Source organism: Liolophura sinensis, chromosome 3, assembly GCF_032854445.1.
Source record: "Liolophura sinensis isolate JHLJ2023 chromosome 3, CUHK_Ljap_v2, whole genome shotgun sequence".
Lineage (NCBI taxonomy): Eukaryota > Metazoa > Mollusca > Polyplacophora > Chitonida > Chitonidae > Liolophura > Liolophura sinensis.
Window position 1 is genome coordinate 12792745 of NC_088297.1, and position 16206 is coordinate 12808950.

The following is a 16206-nucleotide window of genomic DNA, read 5'->3' on the forward strand; positions in this document are numbered from 1 at the left end:
TATGCACGTTAGGAGACTGCGCGATTTCCTCCTCCATATTATATATATATATATATATATAATATATATATATATATATATATATATATATATATATATATATATATGATTTTTTCTTTATCATTTCGTGGAACGATTCCCACAATGCAATACAGTCGGTCGTCCCAGAAACGCGACATACACCCGCGTATTGTGCAAATACGATTTTACTTGTTCAGCGAGTGAACCGCACTATCACCCATGCCCCATCAAAGAAGCGCGTGGGACGGGCACGGACAGACTTCCCAGCATGAGAACGGGCATTGTCCAGCCGTCAGGTATACATTATTGTAGCGGGACATTGATTAGCAGCCCCGTGATACGCCTGGACTGGTTACCTGAGCCAACAGTACGCCTCAGACAGGGCAGGTGTGTGCTTGAAGTAGCCGTACACCTGTGTCCGTAGGGGTCTCACAAATCTAGTCTCGTCCAGCCAGTAGTCTAAGTACAGCTGGAGGTGAAGGCGTATGTATTGCAGATAACTCGACGAAAAAAAGGACGGCCATTCCCTGCACAAATATATAGGTAGGTCAATCTTATGTTTCCCCGTCTTCCTTTGTTGTTCGTCGCTAGGCCAGATATGCATGGGTGACGGAGACCATGACAGTCTATACATACTGCACTATACACGGTTCGCTCTGCCCATTCCCGATCGATCAACCCCAGGGCCCCGTTCGTTTACCACTACGGTGGGTGTGGACTAACTTTAAGGGATAACAGTCAGAGTCTATCAGAGCGCATATCTCAGAACCAGACTATAAAAAATTCCATCGAATCGAAAGTAGCAATCACGGGAAGAAAAGTCTCAACATTATTATTTCATTTAACATCAATCGAGGTAAATTTTATACACAAACTACGATACCTACTATGATATTCTTCGAGTATATGTCGTTTACACTCACCGCCGTCCTATATCAGAGCCCCATAGAACATCATATCAACATATTTGGTGAAAAGAACCCAAAAGGGAATTTGGAGTTCGAACTCTTTAGTTTCAAAAAGTAGAGAGATGCCCTGCTGCACCATGTGAACCATCTATCAGAACCGTTAGATAAACTAGTTTTTGATTCCATTTACAATAACATGGGCGTCTGAAAAAAGTTTCACCTAAATTCATAAAGAAAATGAACGACGGGAAAACTGCGGAACTGAATGGTTGTGAACGTAAGAAGTTCCTGTTGGAAAGAGATGTTATTTGTTCTTAGGGAACAAATGACATCTCTTTCCATATACTGGAAACGTACATATACTGCGAGACAGGTGATCTTGAAAAGTTGCCCCGCATGATACATTAGAACTTTTATGACCTTTAGCGACAAAAAAGTTTGATCTCAAGCTCTCTTATTGCTAAAGAATTGGGGCCTCCAGTTCCACTAATGCCATCGATTTTAGCATGTTTTCCATGCAAAGATATAAAGTGTATTCGCTTTCTTTAACATAGAGAGCCTGTATAATGTCTTCGACAGATAGCCTGTTTCACGACATCTTACTATAAACTGTATTCGCTTGCTTTAACATATAGAGCCTGTATAATGTCTTCGACAGATAGCCTGTTTCACGACATCTTACTATAAACTGTATTCGCTTACTGTAACATATAGAGCCTGTATAATGTCTTCAACAGATAGCCTGTTTCACGACATCTAACATAAACTGTTTTAGCTTGCTTTAACATACAGATCTTGCAATAATGTCGTCCACAGATATCCTGTTTCACGACATCTTACTATAAACTGTATTCGCTTACTATAATATATAGAACCTGTATAATGTCTTCAACAGATAGCCTGTTTCACGACATCTAACATAAACTGTTTTAGCTTGCTTTAACATACAGATCTTGCAATAATGTCGTCCACAAATATCCTGTTTCACGACATCTTACTATAAATTGTATTCGCTTACTATAATATATAGAACCTGTATAATGTCTTCAACAGATAGCCTGTTTCACGACATCTTACTATATACTGTATTCGCTTTCTTTAACATATAGAGCCTGTATAATGTCGTCGACAGATAGCCTGTTTCACGACATCTTACTATAAACTGTATTCGCTTGCTCTAACATATAGATCTGGCAATAATGCCGTCCACAGATAGACTGTACATAGCATGATATCTTCCTGAAGGCTGTGCTCCCTTGTGACAACAAATATGATATCCTTAAACCATAACGATATAATTAAAGTCAAGGACAGACAGACTACATGTTTATAGCATAGCTTCTTGTTGTCAACACTCAGTATATGATTCTGTTAGTTTTAATCGAAAGTCTGTTGCCCGAGTGATGCTAGAATGTATTCAGTTATTAAAACATATTAAATGTTGTGTTATATTCAACATAATATCCTGCAAGTCTAAAACAATCTTGATGAATTAAACAGGATATATTCTGTTACATGTGCAATAGCAGAATACATTCTAGCATAACTCAGACAACAGATTTTTCTGTTAAAATTAAAAGACTATTTTTTTTTTTGTTTTTTTTGTTGTTGTTTTTTCTTTGGTTTAGTGAAGACGTTTCACTTGGTTTAATATGTATACGTTATCATCTTAAAAACCTCAAGAGTATGTACAAAACTGCAGAGTATGTATAACCTGGTCTCGCTCCACTGAACAACACATGCAACCTATCTATATTGTGCTAAATGTTGGATTAAATCACGAAGCAGCATGTTTTGTTTTTATATTAAAACACATTGTTACGTTAGAAATGGCACTCAGACGACCCGTGCCAAGCATTTTTTTTTTCTTTTTTACTTTACACGCCCCCAGCCCCATCCCAGCACACTTACGACGCAGTGCTCACTACATCTGATGAAAACCAAGCAACATTAAGAGGCCACCCTTCTACTGAGTACCGTGTACACTAAAAAAAATAAATGAACTAAAATAAACTAAATATAACACCAACGGTGCTGTCTGAGTAATGCTACAATGTATTTTGCTATACTGCCGGTATAGCGCATTGCTGTGTTATCGCGGCAGATTATTCTTTTAAGTATAGCACACATATTGTAGTAAAGCAGCGGAAAGACAAAATTAGGCTATCAGGATATTATGCTGGTTATGACGCAGCCTTATGTTATAATAACAAAATACACTCTACTATCACGCGGCAGGTCTGTAATGAGAACGTTACGGTGTTTTGTTTCTTTTCTTGTTGTTTTTTTTTTTTTTTTTTTTTTTTTGTCTGCCCTTGGGTAAACACTTGCGGGCAATACACTTACCTTTTAATGCTCCAGGGGTTATACTGTATCACATGTAGACTTAAATTAGGCTCTGAGTTGACCACAGATCGGTTTAGTTTTCCCTATGTTTTCTTACCTCACCTTAACAGCTAAACTTGAAAACTCCTATGAAAACCCCCATCGCACCAGAGATAACACGAACACTCCACAATTTTATATACGCAAATAATACAGTTGAAATAAATAAATAAATAAACTTGATTTTCGTTCAGGAATTTAAACTTCAATTTTTTAGCAAAAACTGAAAGTTATATGCTCCCAATGCGTAGAATTAAACCAACTCAAATGCCCAGTACTTAGAGAGGGAAGAATTCCCACTGTATGAGTCGTGGGGATTTACTACTGACAATAAGCGGTTGGCGACGCCTTATGTGACCGTTTGTGAAGTCTATAACATATGTGAATGGCTGAATTTTGCGATAACTGTATGTGTTACATACATATAACAATTATATATATATATATATATATATATTGTTATATTTTAATATATATGTTTTGTGTACATACAGCACACTGAGTCGCCATGTGTATAGCAGTACATGCTGTCTGTATACAGGGTACGCGTCAAAACAAATCTAGGGAAGTCCTGCCTGGTTCATTGATTTTACTTTCTCGATTTACTGCATTTGTCGAAACTGGTTAACACATGGCGAGTACAGGGTATAGCAATGTCTGTTTAACAGATCTATCCATTGTAGGGTACTATCCATTATAAACCTTACAGCCCCATATAGCACAAAATATGTTCTCGTAACAGTCGTACAGTGATGGAATGTTATTGTTTTCTGAGAATAAATATACTGAATTAGGCCAGTCCGCGTTTCGAACCAGCTACCTCAGAGTCAGACACCTCAGGGTCAGACAGCCACCAATCTGACAAGGGTTTGACGTCAGTTATATGCATGTAGTTAGGTTTCCGTTAGTTTTATTATTCGTCTAACCATTTGAATTGATCCCTTAACATCTCCTATATCCAAGTAGAAACAATTGAGCCAATCGCATTACTAATACAGGCCTATTATAAATTATCTTCTTACTAAAAAAGAAAATATTATATACACGCCACAGCGGCATATACATGCAAATGAACAGTCACAGGAAATCGCTGGAAATCTGCTGCACATTAGCGTTTATTTATGTTTTTTTTTATTTATTTAGTCTCCTCATTATTCAGTAGGAAAGGCACGGGCAAAGGTAAACTACCCCCTCTCCGGCCGTAAGTGGGAAGGTCTTCTAGCAACCTGCGAATGGTCGTGGGTTTCCCCCCCGGGCTCTGCCCGGTTTCCTCCCACCATAATGTTGGCCGCCATCGTATAAGTGAAATATACTTGAGTACGGCGTAAAGCACCAATCAAATAAATAAATAAATAAATACATAAGTAAATAACATAAATAAATATCTGGTATGTTCGTCTCAATGGTATCTAAACTATCTCAGTGGTATGTTCGTTTTCAAGAACAACAACAACACTTTCATATGTAGAGCCAATTTTACCCTGGGGCACGTTGTATTGTAATTATTGTAATTGTACCGGCGTTTTGTTTTCAAAGCAAGGCTGCCGTTATATACGCTAATATCTCGGCTTGTATGTACTTTTTTTATTCACATTTTGACTAGTCTATATGTAGGCCAGTGTTTCTAATCAGCCAGGCGTAAACCCACAGTAGTCTTTTATGTATGCATTAGCCTATATACGCCTGCGGAAAAAATGTAGGAAGTCACCTCAGTATCTATATACAACTATTGAACTCGGCACGTAGAATATCTATACATATGCCTCTCTATTATTTCGTCCTTTTCTTCATATACACTGTATATTTAATGGTTTTCACAACATATGTTGACCTGGTTATAATTTTGCCAAAAAATCTTGCCCTTGGAGTGTGTCTGTTTTGTTGCATAAATGAAAGCACATGTGAGCCTAAGTATGCCTATACGCAGCTTATAAGACGCCATAGAAGCTGTATGTCATAGAGTACGGATGTTTTCAAACAACTGCGAAGTCTAATGACAAAATCTTGTGTGATTGCATTCTAGAGAAAACTTATGTATGAAGAAATTGTTATATCAGTTTGTGGCATTATTCATTTGAGAACAGCTCTAGTACATTTATATTTGCCATGGGGGTTTTCATGAATGGACACATAACAATTCGCATGTCCATATTTCATGCAAATACTGTTAATCATGTTTAGAGTATAATATTTGTCATGTCTTATTTGTGTATAATTTATTTATTTGATCGGTGTTCAACACCATTTTAAAGAATTTCTGACCTATAATGAATGAAGGTAGTTTTGAAGGTTTATGAGTTGAGAAAACAGGAGTGCCCAGACATCATTATCTGACGGGTATTTGACAGGTGCGAGAGAATAAACACACATATATGTATATAATATTACCATATATATATATTTATCATATATATACCTATCTATCTACGGCATCCGATACAAGACATCTGATACCGTTACAAAGTTTTGTATCAGATGATGACGTCAGCACTCATTGGGGGACTACTTTGAACACCCTGACCTTGTTTGCGCCGTCTGCTGGGGAAACCCCATAACTACATTTGGGATGTGCAATGCTGACAATCATATGAGAAATAAAATGTTCCCGGCGATCCTGCGAATTCGTTCCAAGATGAAATTTGTTGAGAACTGCAGTAATCGTATTTTTTATTCAAGTTGGTTCAGTCATATTCCAGTTCGACATTTGATTCATCCGTTTTGGTGCTGCAAAGCTGCACGGTGACGTCAGCACTGTTTATGGGGATTCCGTCTGGCGTAGTGATTCCGAATGAAAACGTGGTGATATTGCTGAAGACTATCGTTATTCGTCAGACATCTTCGAGTAGAAAATTTTGGACTATTTCCTAATAAGCGTTAATCAGTTTTAATGTCTGCATTCACTTTCCCTTGAGTAATTTAATATTTATTACGAACTACGCTTGTTTGCGGTTTTACGAGTGACGTGATCGGGCACCTCGGCACCATGGTTGAACTTGTAACTTTGTCATTTCTTTGTTGATTTCGTTGAATGAAGATGTATATGATAAATAGATCATTAAGACGGTGCATGTTGCGCGAAGTTGTATCAACATCTCGTTGTCAGAGGTCGGGCTGTCGCATCAGCCGAGCCCGACACCCGACCTCAGACAACTCGATGTTATTACATCATCGCGGATCACGCACCGCCTTGATAATCCGTGTGTATTTCACACTCTCTACAATCTGGTAACGGTTCAGTGAACATCCATGGCAAACATGTATACCCCACCCCTATGCTCTTCCAAAAACGGTATGTTTATACACGCGCGTGCACAACAAAATGAACAGCTTGGTCGAAGATATGCGCCGTGTTAGCCTACTTGCCACTACAGGGGCCTCAGTTGTTCATTTGGTTAGCACGCTAGCGCAGCGTAGTGACCTAGGGGTCTCTCACCGGTGAGGTCGCTGTGAGTTCAAGTCCAGTTTATGCTGGCTTCTTCTCCTGCCGTACGTGGGAAGGCCTGTGGGGAAGGTCCACAGGAAGGCAACCTGTGGATGGTCGTGGGTTTCCACCAGGCTCTGCCCGGTTTCCTCCCACCATAATGCTGGCCGCCGTCGCATATAAATGAAATATTCTTGAGTGCGGCGTAAAACACAAATCAAATAAATAAATAAATTGCCACCACGGACCCTCGTATTGATCCAAGCCCCGTCATATGCTACTACATGTGTATACAGAAAGACAAGGTCGGAAGTTTTACCGATTTTAGAAAGAACGCTTTTCTTCGCTAATTTTGCACTCATCTGTACTTTCTGGTGTTCTGTGAGTCTCGCGACGGCATTAGTTTGTCAAATGTATCCGAAAGGTAGACATAATGCCTCAAAAAAATTTACCGTTGATTAGTGAATTATCTGGACACAGTTTCATTGTTTTCAAACGTTTCCGTCCCATAATATCACTTACGCCATGTTTTGTGAATAAGCAACCTTTGGTATATTCCGCTCAACCCCAACTCAATTACAGTAGACACAAACAACATAACGGCCATCGCATTCAGGGTGTTAGTTTCCCTTGTCCTGTAAATCAGTTCAGAAGTCGATAATTGCCTGTTCACGTTCATGCGTTTGCTTCGTACATGGCTGAACGTGTTGTGGTTAAAGTTCTGTGCGTCCATGCATGTTCACTGAAAGGCAAATTTCGTGTAGATATAGGGACCTTCGCTAGCTCTGATAAAACACTGTGACTGCCAGACACTTAAACAGTGAGGTCGCGTGTTCGAATCCCGTTCTCGCTGCTTCGGTTTTAACTTAGACTATTCGTCAAGTACCTGCTTGGCGAAAGGGGGTGGTTAATTCCTGGCACTACCTTTTCCTCCACTCACAAACTTGACCAACACCATATATAAGCGAACACCTCTTCAGTGTGGCGCTCCGGCCGTAAGTGGGAAGGTCTGGCAACAACCTTCGGAGGGTCGTGGGTTTTCCCCGGGCTCTGAACGCTTTCCTCTCACCATAATGCTGGACGCCGTCTTATAAGTGAAATATTCTTCAGTATGGCGTAAAACATCAATGAAATAAATAAATGAAATAAATCAGTGTGGCGCTAAATATTAATCAAATAGATAAATAGAATGAACTGTTTGCCGTGTACACGAAAAAAGTTCGGATATGCTGCCGTTATGGCTGCCTGAGACACGAAATAATCGAAATTTGTTTGTTGTCTTCAACTCATGACATATGTAAATAATTTTTGTCACGTCGTTGAAATAGCATAGCTGCATCTTTCATGTTTGACCACAGTGGCGAATTTCCGGAAACTGATGCACAGCTAGCCTTAAGATGTACGCGAGGGCATGTATATAGACGTAGAATATTTTCATATATTCGTTGGCGTTTTCAGATTTTGTTTTATGCATCCTGCTATTTACACTCTTTTATGTTTCTTTTATTCTGTCAGTCTTACACACTATCAAAATTGCCTTTCATCAGTGACACGTAACACCAAGATATATAATGCTATCTTGAGCGCCTATATCACGCATTGCAATGAAAATGTAATTAGAGTAAGTCTATTTTGTTCTAAATTGTAACTTTAAACTTCATAAGCTTACTTTGTTTTAGACAAGGCTTCGTTGTGAGACTTGGAAGACGCCATCTGAAGACCACCCGGTGTTTTTATCAAAGACATCGCCGTTTGTCAATCATATAGAGATTCCCCATTTGTGCCGAATCGTTGTTTTTCATGAAAATACCACTGTCTTATGAAACTGACGTCTTATTGATAAATAAAAAGATCACTAATTTCTAATTATAACTACGGCTGCTATCCGTTTAATTCAACATCGTTATCTGTGCTCTAAAACAAAACCCGAGCTGAAGCTTTTTCTATTTTTAGTATCGCCTGGTCTGTTTACCTTGTGGCTGCATGATGTTTCCATAGTAACGCCGCTGTCACGTGGTAAATACACCTATAGGGATTTGGTGCATAGAAAAGAATAATGCCGTGGTTACAAGTATGTAACAAAAATACGGAAAAGGACTTTATTCTGTACAGAGAAATACAATTCGTTGATATGTTTTTTTTTTTTTTTGGGTTTTTTTTTTTGGTTTTCCTTTTTGGTTTATTCATAAGAATCTTTGTCTGGTTTGAGAACTTCAATTCAAACAATCAATTCAAATAAATGAAGAAATAAGTTCATCTTTCCGTCTGTCGGAATAGCTAATCTTCATAGATTTAGAGCACACCTTTAATATATGCACATGAATAGCCTGAGATGTAGACTTAAAAAGAAACCTGTAAAGTGTAAATATAGGCAGGACAATATTGCGAACAGCTCAACACTGCTGTATACTGCTTTGTCTGTGTCCCATGACAACGGTAGAGTACACTGACGCCTACGTCTGTTGGTATTGAGCAACACCAGTTCTGTGTCCCATGGCAACGGTAGAGTACACTGACGCCTACATATTTTATATGCATGGTATTGAGCAACACCACCCATCGAACATACATTAGGTTTACCCATGAAAGTTCACGGGGTCGACTCTGATTGCTTACAATGGAGAGGTAGGCTTTCCTAGTTTAAACATATTTGTCGGAAGCAGTATGGCCGGTACCGCTATTCATCATATATAAAAAGCGTAAAAAAGAAATAAATAAAGAAATAAATCAAAATTAAAGTCGAACCAATCCAGTGGCGACCAGTAAAATAAAGGCACACACACACACGTGCACGGTATGCCGTATAAGTACATTGAACTACTATGGGTCCATCGTGAAGAATAAAAACCGCGATCTCAGGGCATATCCATCCGTCAAGCATCCCGGAGCTTCCGGGGCCTAGTCGGCCTCTCACCACTTTCAAATTACTTCCGATGCGCCCGTTTCATAATGCGCCCAACGTCACGATTTGTGACAACGTTTGTGTTTTAATGTATGTATGTGTGTATGGATGGATGAATGTATGGATGAATGTATACATGTACATATGTATGGGGTTTAATGTCGTATTTAGCAGTTTTTCATATGACGACGAGGAGTCATTAGGTGTGTGTACATATATTGTGTCTTCTGGTTGGGCGAATCCATGCCGGTAAAGTGCTGCTGCCACTGAAGTATCACGCCGAAGACACCAGACATGACACCACACCCAGTCATATTGTAGTGACACCGGGCCAACCAGTCATGTTTCCTTGTTTTAACCTCTCAGTGATGAGCCCAAGCAAGACAGCAGGAACTAGCATTTTTAAAATCTTTGGTATGCCCCGGTCTGGGTTTTATCCCGGGGTCTCCAGATTTCGACGAGGGCGCTCTAACCATTAGGCAACCGCAGCGGTTGTGTTTATCTTTTAGCCATCTATACGGACGTGGGGTGCGGTTGACGCCACATGATGTTTCTGATTTCTCTAACATGGCTTATACCATGGTCTAGTAAGAAATGCAGACTGAAAGTTGATTTATAGAGTCACCAAACACTTCACAGCGAAATGGTCATTGCCGTTTAGTTCTGTTTCCATCCCTCATCTGAAATAACGAATGATATGTTATTTATTGTCTTTTATTTTAAATTCATCTTGGCTCTTGTCAATCCTTCCCAAAAATCACGATTGTTTATTCATTTTATAAATATGCAAATGTATTCGAGATTGATTTTTTTAAGTTTATGGTATCATTAATATTGACCTGTAATGAGCAACAAACTGCATCTCAATCATGTTTATTAACAGTGAACTAAGATGGGCACACAACCTGCATCCACCAATGGACATGTTCCACACAGCAACGCAGATGTCAAAAAGCAAAAGTACGCTGATTTGGAAAGTGACAGTGCTATGGATTTTCGGTTTGGATACAGAAAGTATCGCCCCAAATGGATGCAGATTTTCAACAACCCTAAATGTCTGTGTGTTTTACTCAGCGCCTTTACCTTCATACAGAGTAAGTATTTATTTATTTGATTGTGTACTTAACGCGGTATTAAAAAATTCACTTATACAAGGGCGGTCTATATTGTGGATAAAGTGTCAGAGGAATACAACCGACCATTGGCAAGTTACAGATGAACTTTCTCACATGTCACGCACTGATAGCAACAACATATTGATGGTATTCCACGAACTTCAGACTGAGCAACTGATGATTTGAACTGTCGACAATTTATTGTCGCATATTGTCCGCAATGTGAGCTGGGGAATTCACAAATTTCCTGTCCAAAGCCGGGTTTTGAACAGCTTTGAACACAGTATGCTTAAAAGAGAAGACAGGACTTGGCCATATGTATGTATGCATCCATAAGTATCCCACGGGAAATTTGAACGGCATATCCTTTTGTTTTTATGATGTAGTACAACCCAGATTTCGCAGTTGAAAATAAGGAAAATTGGGTGCATTGAGACAATGTGCAGCCCCGTCATGTTATCAGTTTTAACAAATCAGGCGCGAGATATTTCAATAACCTGAGAACGCAGCTGTTTCTGTCTGCGCCGTCCGGACCCTTTTTTTTTTCCCTATTAACCGTATGATCGTGAGGAACCATATGACGCAACAACGTGTTTAAAGTTACTCTAACATGGCGTATCCAAATGACCCGTAAAAATTCCTGATTAAAAGTTGATTTTCAGAGTTAATAAGCACGTCAGAAAAAACGTATGTGGCCGTTCAGTTCTCTTTCCAACCCTCTTCCGCAATAACTGAAGTTATTTTATTTGTTGCCTTTCCTTTTAAGCTCTCGTGTATTTTGACAAGCAAACCTTGGCCCAGCTTTACAAAGAGTGAGTGAGTGAGTGAGTGAATGAGTGCTTGGGGTAGTTTCACAAAGATGCCGTGCATGTGCGATAATTGCACATATGGTAATAGTGACGTGCAAAATATCGTACGACAAATGTTCGATAAGAAAATGTCTTGCGTCGCTTTTTGAATATGGGCCAAGGTTATCAGTTGTGACCGCATGACATTACAATGTGATAAGTTTGATCTCAGCTCTGTCTTGTTTCTTTAAAAAATTGAAAACAGATATTTCCTTGTGTTTTTCTATACCAGAGCATAATGCTTTTTGATAGCACTATTTACTATAGATGTCTGGAATTTTCCTTTAATAGGTTTTGTCGTGAACGGCATAAACAACGTAAATACGACGTCATACGAGCGACGGTTCGGTCTTCCCAGTTCTCGTGTCGGAATCATCTCTAGCGCCTATGATATCTCTGCTGGAATTCTCGTCCTGCCAATCACCTACTATGCCCTGCGAGGCCATAAACACATGATGTTAGCGGTGTCGGCTGGAGTTATGGCCCTTGGCTCGCTTCTCATGGCGCTGCCTCACTTCACAACTGGGCGGTATGAGTGGGGTGAAGGGTCAACGAATATGTGCCCTACAGGTAAAGTACTCACCATACGCGTTGGTATCATCGACAGTTTAGACGAACTCCTAAGGACAAATTAATTCTGAGTAATGTGTTTGCGATTAGTATTTTGTTTAATATATATATACTGCCTCATCTCTATCACAAAATATTTATGAAGAAGTTTTTGATTTGACGTAATATTTTGGGTTTTTTTTTTTTTTTTTTTTTTGTTAGGCGCCTCCAAGTCGGGAGATCCGGGATCAAACCCGGGTAAGGTCATACATATAAGACTTTAAATGATGTTGATGCATGGCTTGGCTTAGGTCATACCAAAGACTTTAAAAATAATACATGTTGCTGCATCGCTTGGCGCTCAGCACTGAGAAGTTAGAGCAGCGAAACAGGACTGGTTGGCACAGTGTCAGTAAAATGTGACTTGCGGGGGTGACATGCCACAAGAAGACACAGTATATGTACAACGCTAAGACAATATGTTCATGGGTGACATGAACAGAAAATATGCATAAAATAGAGGGGTAATTAAAAGATATAAAATATACCTTAAAAATGATTCCTGTTTTTTTTTTTGTCTTCTTTGCAGGCAACGCTACGACTTGTATTCAGACGAACAACGCGGATCTATCTTATTACCTATATGTATTAGTTCTAGGACAGCTACTGCACGGGTTTGGGGGCACTACTTTTTATGGCGTTGGTATTTCCTGCATGGACGATTGTGTGTCTGCCAAGAATTCCCCGGTATATGTGGGTAAGAATATATCTGCTCCAGTCTCAAATTCACAATATTACTTTTGCGATATAAGGTATCTAATGAAAAAAAAAATTATAATTATTGAATCGGAATAAATATTTTCTTCATGAAATTCGTGTTAAACGAATTTTCCATTTTTATTTCAGCCGTCCCATAAGTGAAATATTCTTTAGTTGGGTGTAAAATACCAATCAAAATAAATAAATACTTTTTTTTATTGGAGGCCGACTTGTGTTTACAATTTCGAAAATTTTCATTTGTTTATTTGAATTGAAATGAAGAACTCCAGAGCGGACAGTGGTTTGTTTGTATGTGGATGGGAATCCGTAACAATTATATTACGTTAGTAATTCAAGTCAAATATAGTTTCAATAAATAACGTGGTCATCTGTTCACCTGTTTTGTGTGATAAAACGATGCATATACTGTAATAAAGGAGAGCGGTGCCCTTTAACATTATGGAGAGATGTAATATGCCTTGCTATACTATTTAAGCATTTGCATGAACAGATGGAACAAAACCTTATCTGAGGTAAATTTACAAGAGACCGTACTTCACGGGTTACGTGTGACGATATGCCAACTATCACTTTGTCGTCGCTGTTATGGACCGACTTGGATAGCACAATTTGTAGAGCGTCCGCCTCTGGAGCGGTGGATTCAGGATCAATCCTTGGTCGAATCACATCTAAGACTTTAAAAGAGGAAGTTTTAACTTCCTCGCTTGGCGTTCAGCATGAAGGGGATAGTATCAGTATAATGGCTCGGGCGGGGGCGGCTTACTTGCCTTCGGTGAGTCGTCACAGTGAAGCTAGATAAGAGAGCGGTGGAAATCCGTCCTGCGACAAGGAGGCACATTACATACGCTTTAAGGATTCCTTCGTAGTCATATGACCGAAAAATTGTTGAGTATGACGTTAAACCCCAACCATTCCCTCACTCACGCGCTGTTATGGCTTTGCTTTCTATACGGTGTTCTTTTATATTCCTTAGTTATGTTTTGTGTGGCAATGTAAAAGATTCCTCAAATGCATGTCATTTCATTCCAGGTATTTTATACGCCTTCAGCGCTTTAGGACCTGCCGTCGGTTATTTACTCGGGGGCTATCTTGTGGATATATACGTGGATTTTGAAACTGTTTCCAGGTAAACACTTACTTTTCATTTTTTTTTTAATATTCTTGGAAACCATTGATGTCTTTATGCAAATTATGGTGTTTTAGCCCTTGGTGAATACTTTTTCAAAGCCTTGGGGAGGGGCAATTTATTTTGTGAACTGATCAAGCCTTCTTCGTTAGGTAAAAATATTCATTTCATCACAGCTTCACGAGTAAAACATAAATGTCCACGGTTACTGAGAACGATTGAAACGACGAAACCCGTAGTTAGTTAAAATCCGTCTTTATCAGACTCACCACAGGAAACTGTATTTAGAAATAGATTTACTTACGTTTTTGAAAGACTTAAATTCATTTAAAAACTTGAATTCTGAGGTTGGCTTTACGGTGCATATTAAAAGGCTACTGTTAGGCATCATATGGTGTAAACGGAAAGTGTAATAGATATCTTTAATGGTCGAGATGGCCGGATTGGTCGGAATTGGGCAATAATTGAGGTACCAGCACAGTGGCGACCCACGTCCAAGCTAGGTTGACCATGCTGTTACAGTACATGAGCACCAGGTTACCGATCGTCATGGTAAAGACAGGGATCAACTGTAGACACCACAGCTTTGGCTCGAATCCCTTCAGACGGTGAATGTGTTTCATGTCTCAAGTGCCAATTAATAAACCAATTGATACATTTTTTTGTGCAGTGTACCACTTACCACATCGGACCCAGGTTGGGTAGGAGCGTGGTGGCTGGGATTCCTTATCTCCATGGTGATGGCGTTGCTGTTGTCTGTCCTTCTGATGGGTTTACCCCGTGAGTTACCTGGTGAGTATAGCGCGTCACGCCCATAACACCTCCTCCTACCAACTCCCACCCCTGCTACGCATTGACTCCCTTCATCCAAAACACCGCTAAATCTCCAACATAATGTCCGTGACATCCTCACTTTCGTGTGTTATATGGCAACATGATTTACCGGCCCTATACAAAGAGGAAGCAAATGTTGCGACTCATAAGACATCAGTGCCATCTAGAGAGACGAATAACAACAGTGATTTCAATAACAATATAAGTGAATTGTTAGCTAATGTTATATGAGTTCAAATCCACGCTCATACTGACTTCCTCTCCGGTCGTGGAGACCCCACGAATGGTCATTTTGTGAGTCGCCCCCTGGTTCTCTTCGATTTTGTTCCTACATAATGCTGGCCGCCCTACTATAAGAGAAATATTCTTGAGTGCAGCGTAAAACCCCAGTGAAATACATAAACTAAGTTACGTTATTCAAGTAGGTAGAGAGCGCTGATGTTTTACTAGTGTTGAACAACTGACGTGTTTGTCCACCTTTAATGCCCAGATTATTACTCGCAGAGTGAGCCCAGTCTGCACGCCATTGTAGTAGACCACGTAAATGGATATAGGGCATACAGTAAGCTCAGTGGACCAACTTTTGTTCTCCAGTAGAATGAAGGCTGGAGATTCTCTGTTCTCTGGCTGGGAGTGAACGTCGAACGCGGAAAAGTGTGTTTTAAAAGGTGGTTTAATCCAATAATAATGAATTTGATTGTCATCGTGGAAAATTAAAATTGAAATTAAATAAATAAATGAATAAAGAAAATTACTGTTATTTAATTTCTATATTATTATTATTTCTAGGAGCCCGGGAGATCAGAGCCACGCGTGTTTCAGAAGCTCACCAATCCGGTAAGGGAAAAACGAAGACACCTGGATCTTCTTTCAAGGATCTGCCCCAGGTCACTATGATGCTGCTAAAGAACCCCACGTTTATGTTAATGGCCCTGGCCGGATCTTCCGAGAACCTCGTCGTCAGCGGCTTCTCCACATTTACCGCTAAGTTCATCCAGAACCAGTTCGGACAGACCGCCGGCTTCTCGGCTATTTTAATGGGTGAGTGTAAGACTATTTGAATGGCCCTCGACAGAGTTCTGATGATTAAACACTCGATCAGACCGAATGTTAAAATTAAATGGACTGGTCCTTAACTCAAGGCCAACCTGCGCACAAAACTTTACTATAATCCGTCAATAGCCTTTCCGTGAAGTATTGCTTATAAAAAGACACACAGACAAACAAATGAACGCCGTCAAAAACATAATTTCCGTGGTAGAAGTTGTAAGCGATACATGTAAAGGTCGTAATATAAATCCGTAAACCAGTCGTCAA

At 39.6% G+C, this 16206-nt stretch overlaps 1 protein-coding gene across 1 annotated transcript in view; it reads left to right on the plus strand.

Moving 5' to 3' along the window:
* The first annotated feature begins 529 nt into the window (after positions 1–529).
* The window catches only part of LOC135463374 (solute carrier organic anion transporter family member 4C1-like), a 35599-nt gene continuing 19922 nt past the window's right edge, over positions 530–16206 (plus strand). The window contains exons 1-7 of the mRNA XM_064740633.1: positions 530–564; positions 10521–10731; positions 11892–12170; positions 12739–12906; positions 13959–14055; positions 14726–14847; positions 15679–15930. Coding sequence (XP_064596703.1) covers positions 10530–10731; positions 11892–12170; positions 12739–12906; positions 13959–14055; positions 14726–14847; positions 15679–15930 — 1120 coding nt within the window. The 5' untranslated portion in view covers positions 530–564; positions 10521–10529. The remainder of the gene's footprint in view (positions 565–10520; positions 10732–11891; positions 12171–12738; positions 12907–13958; positions 14056–14725; positions 14848–15678; positions 15931–16206) is intronic.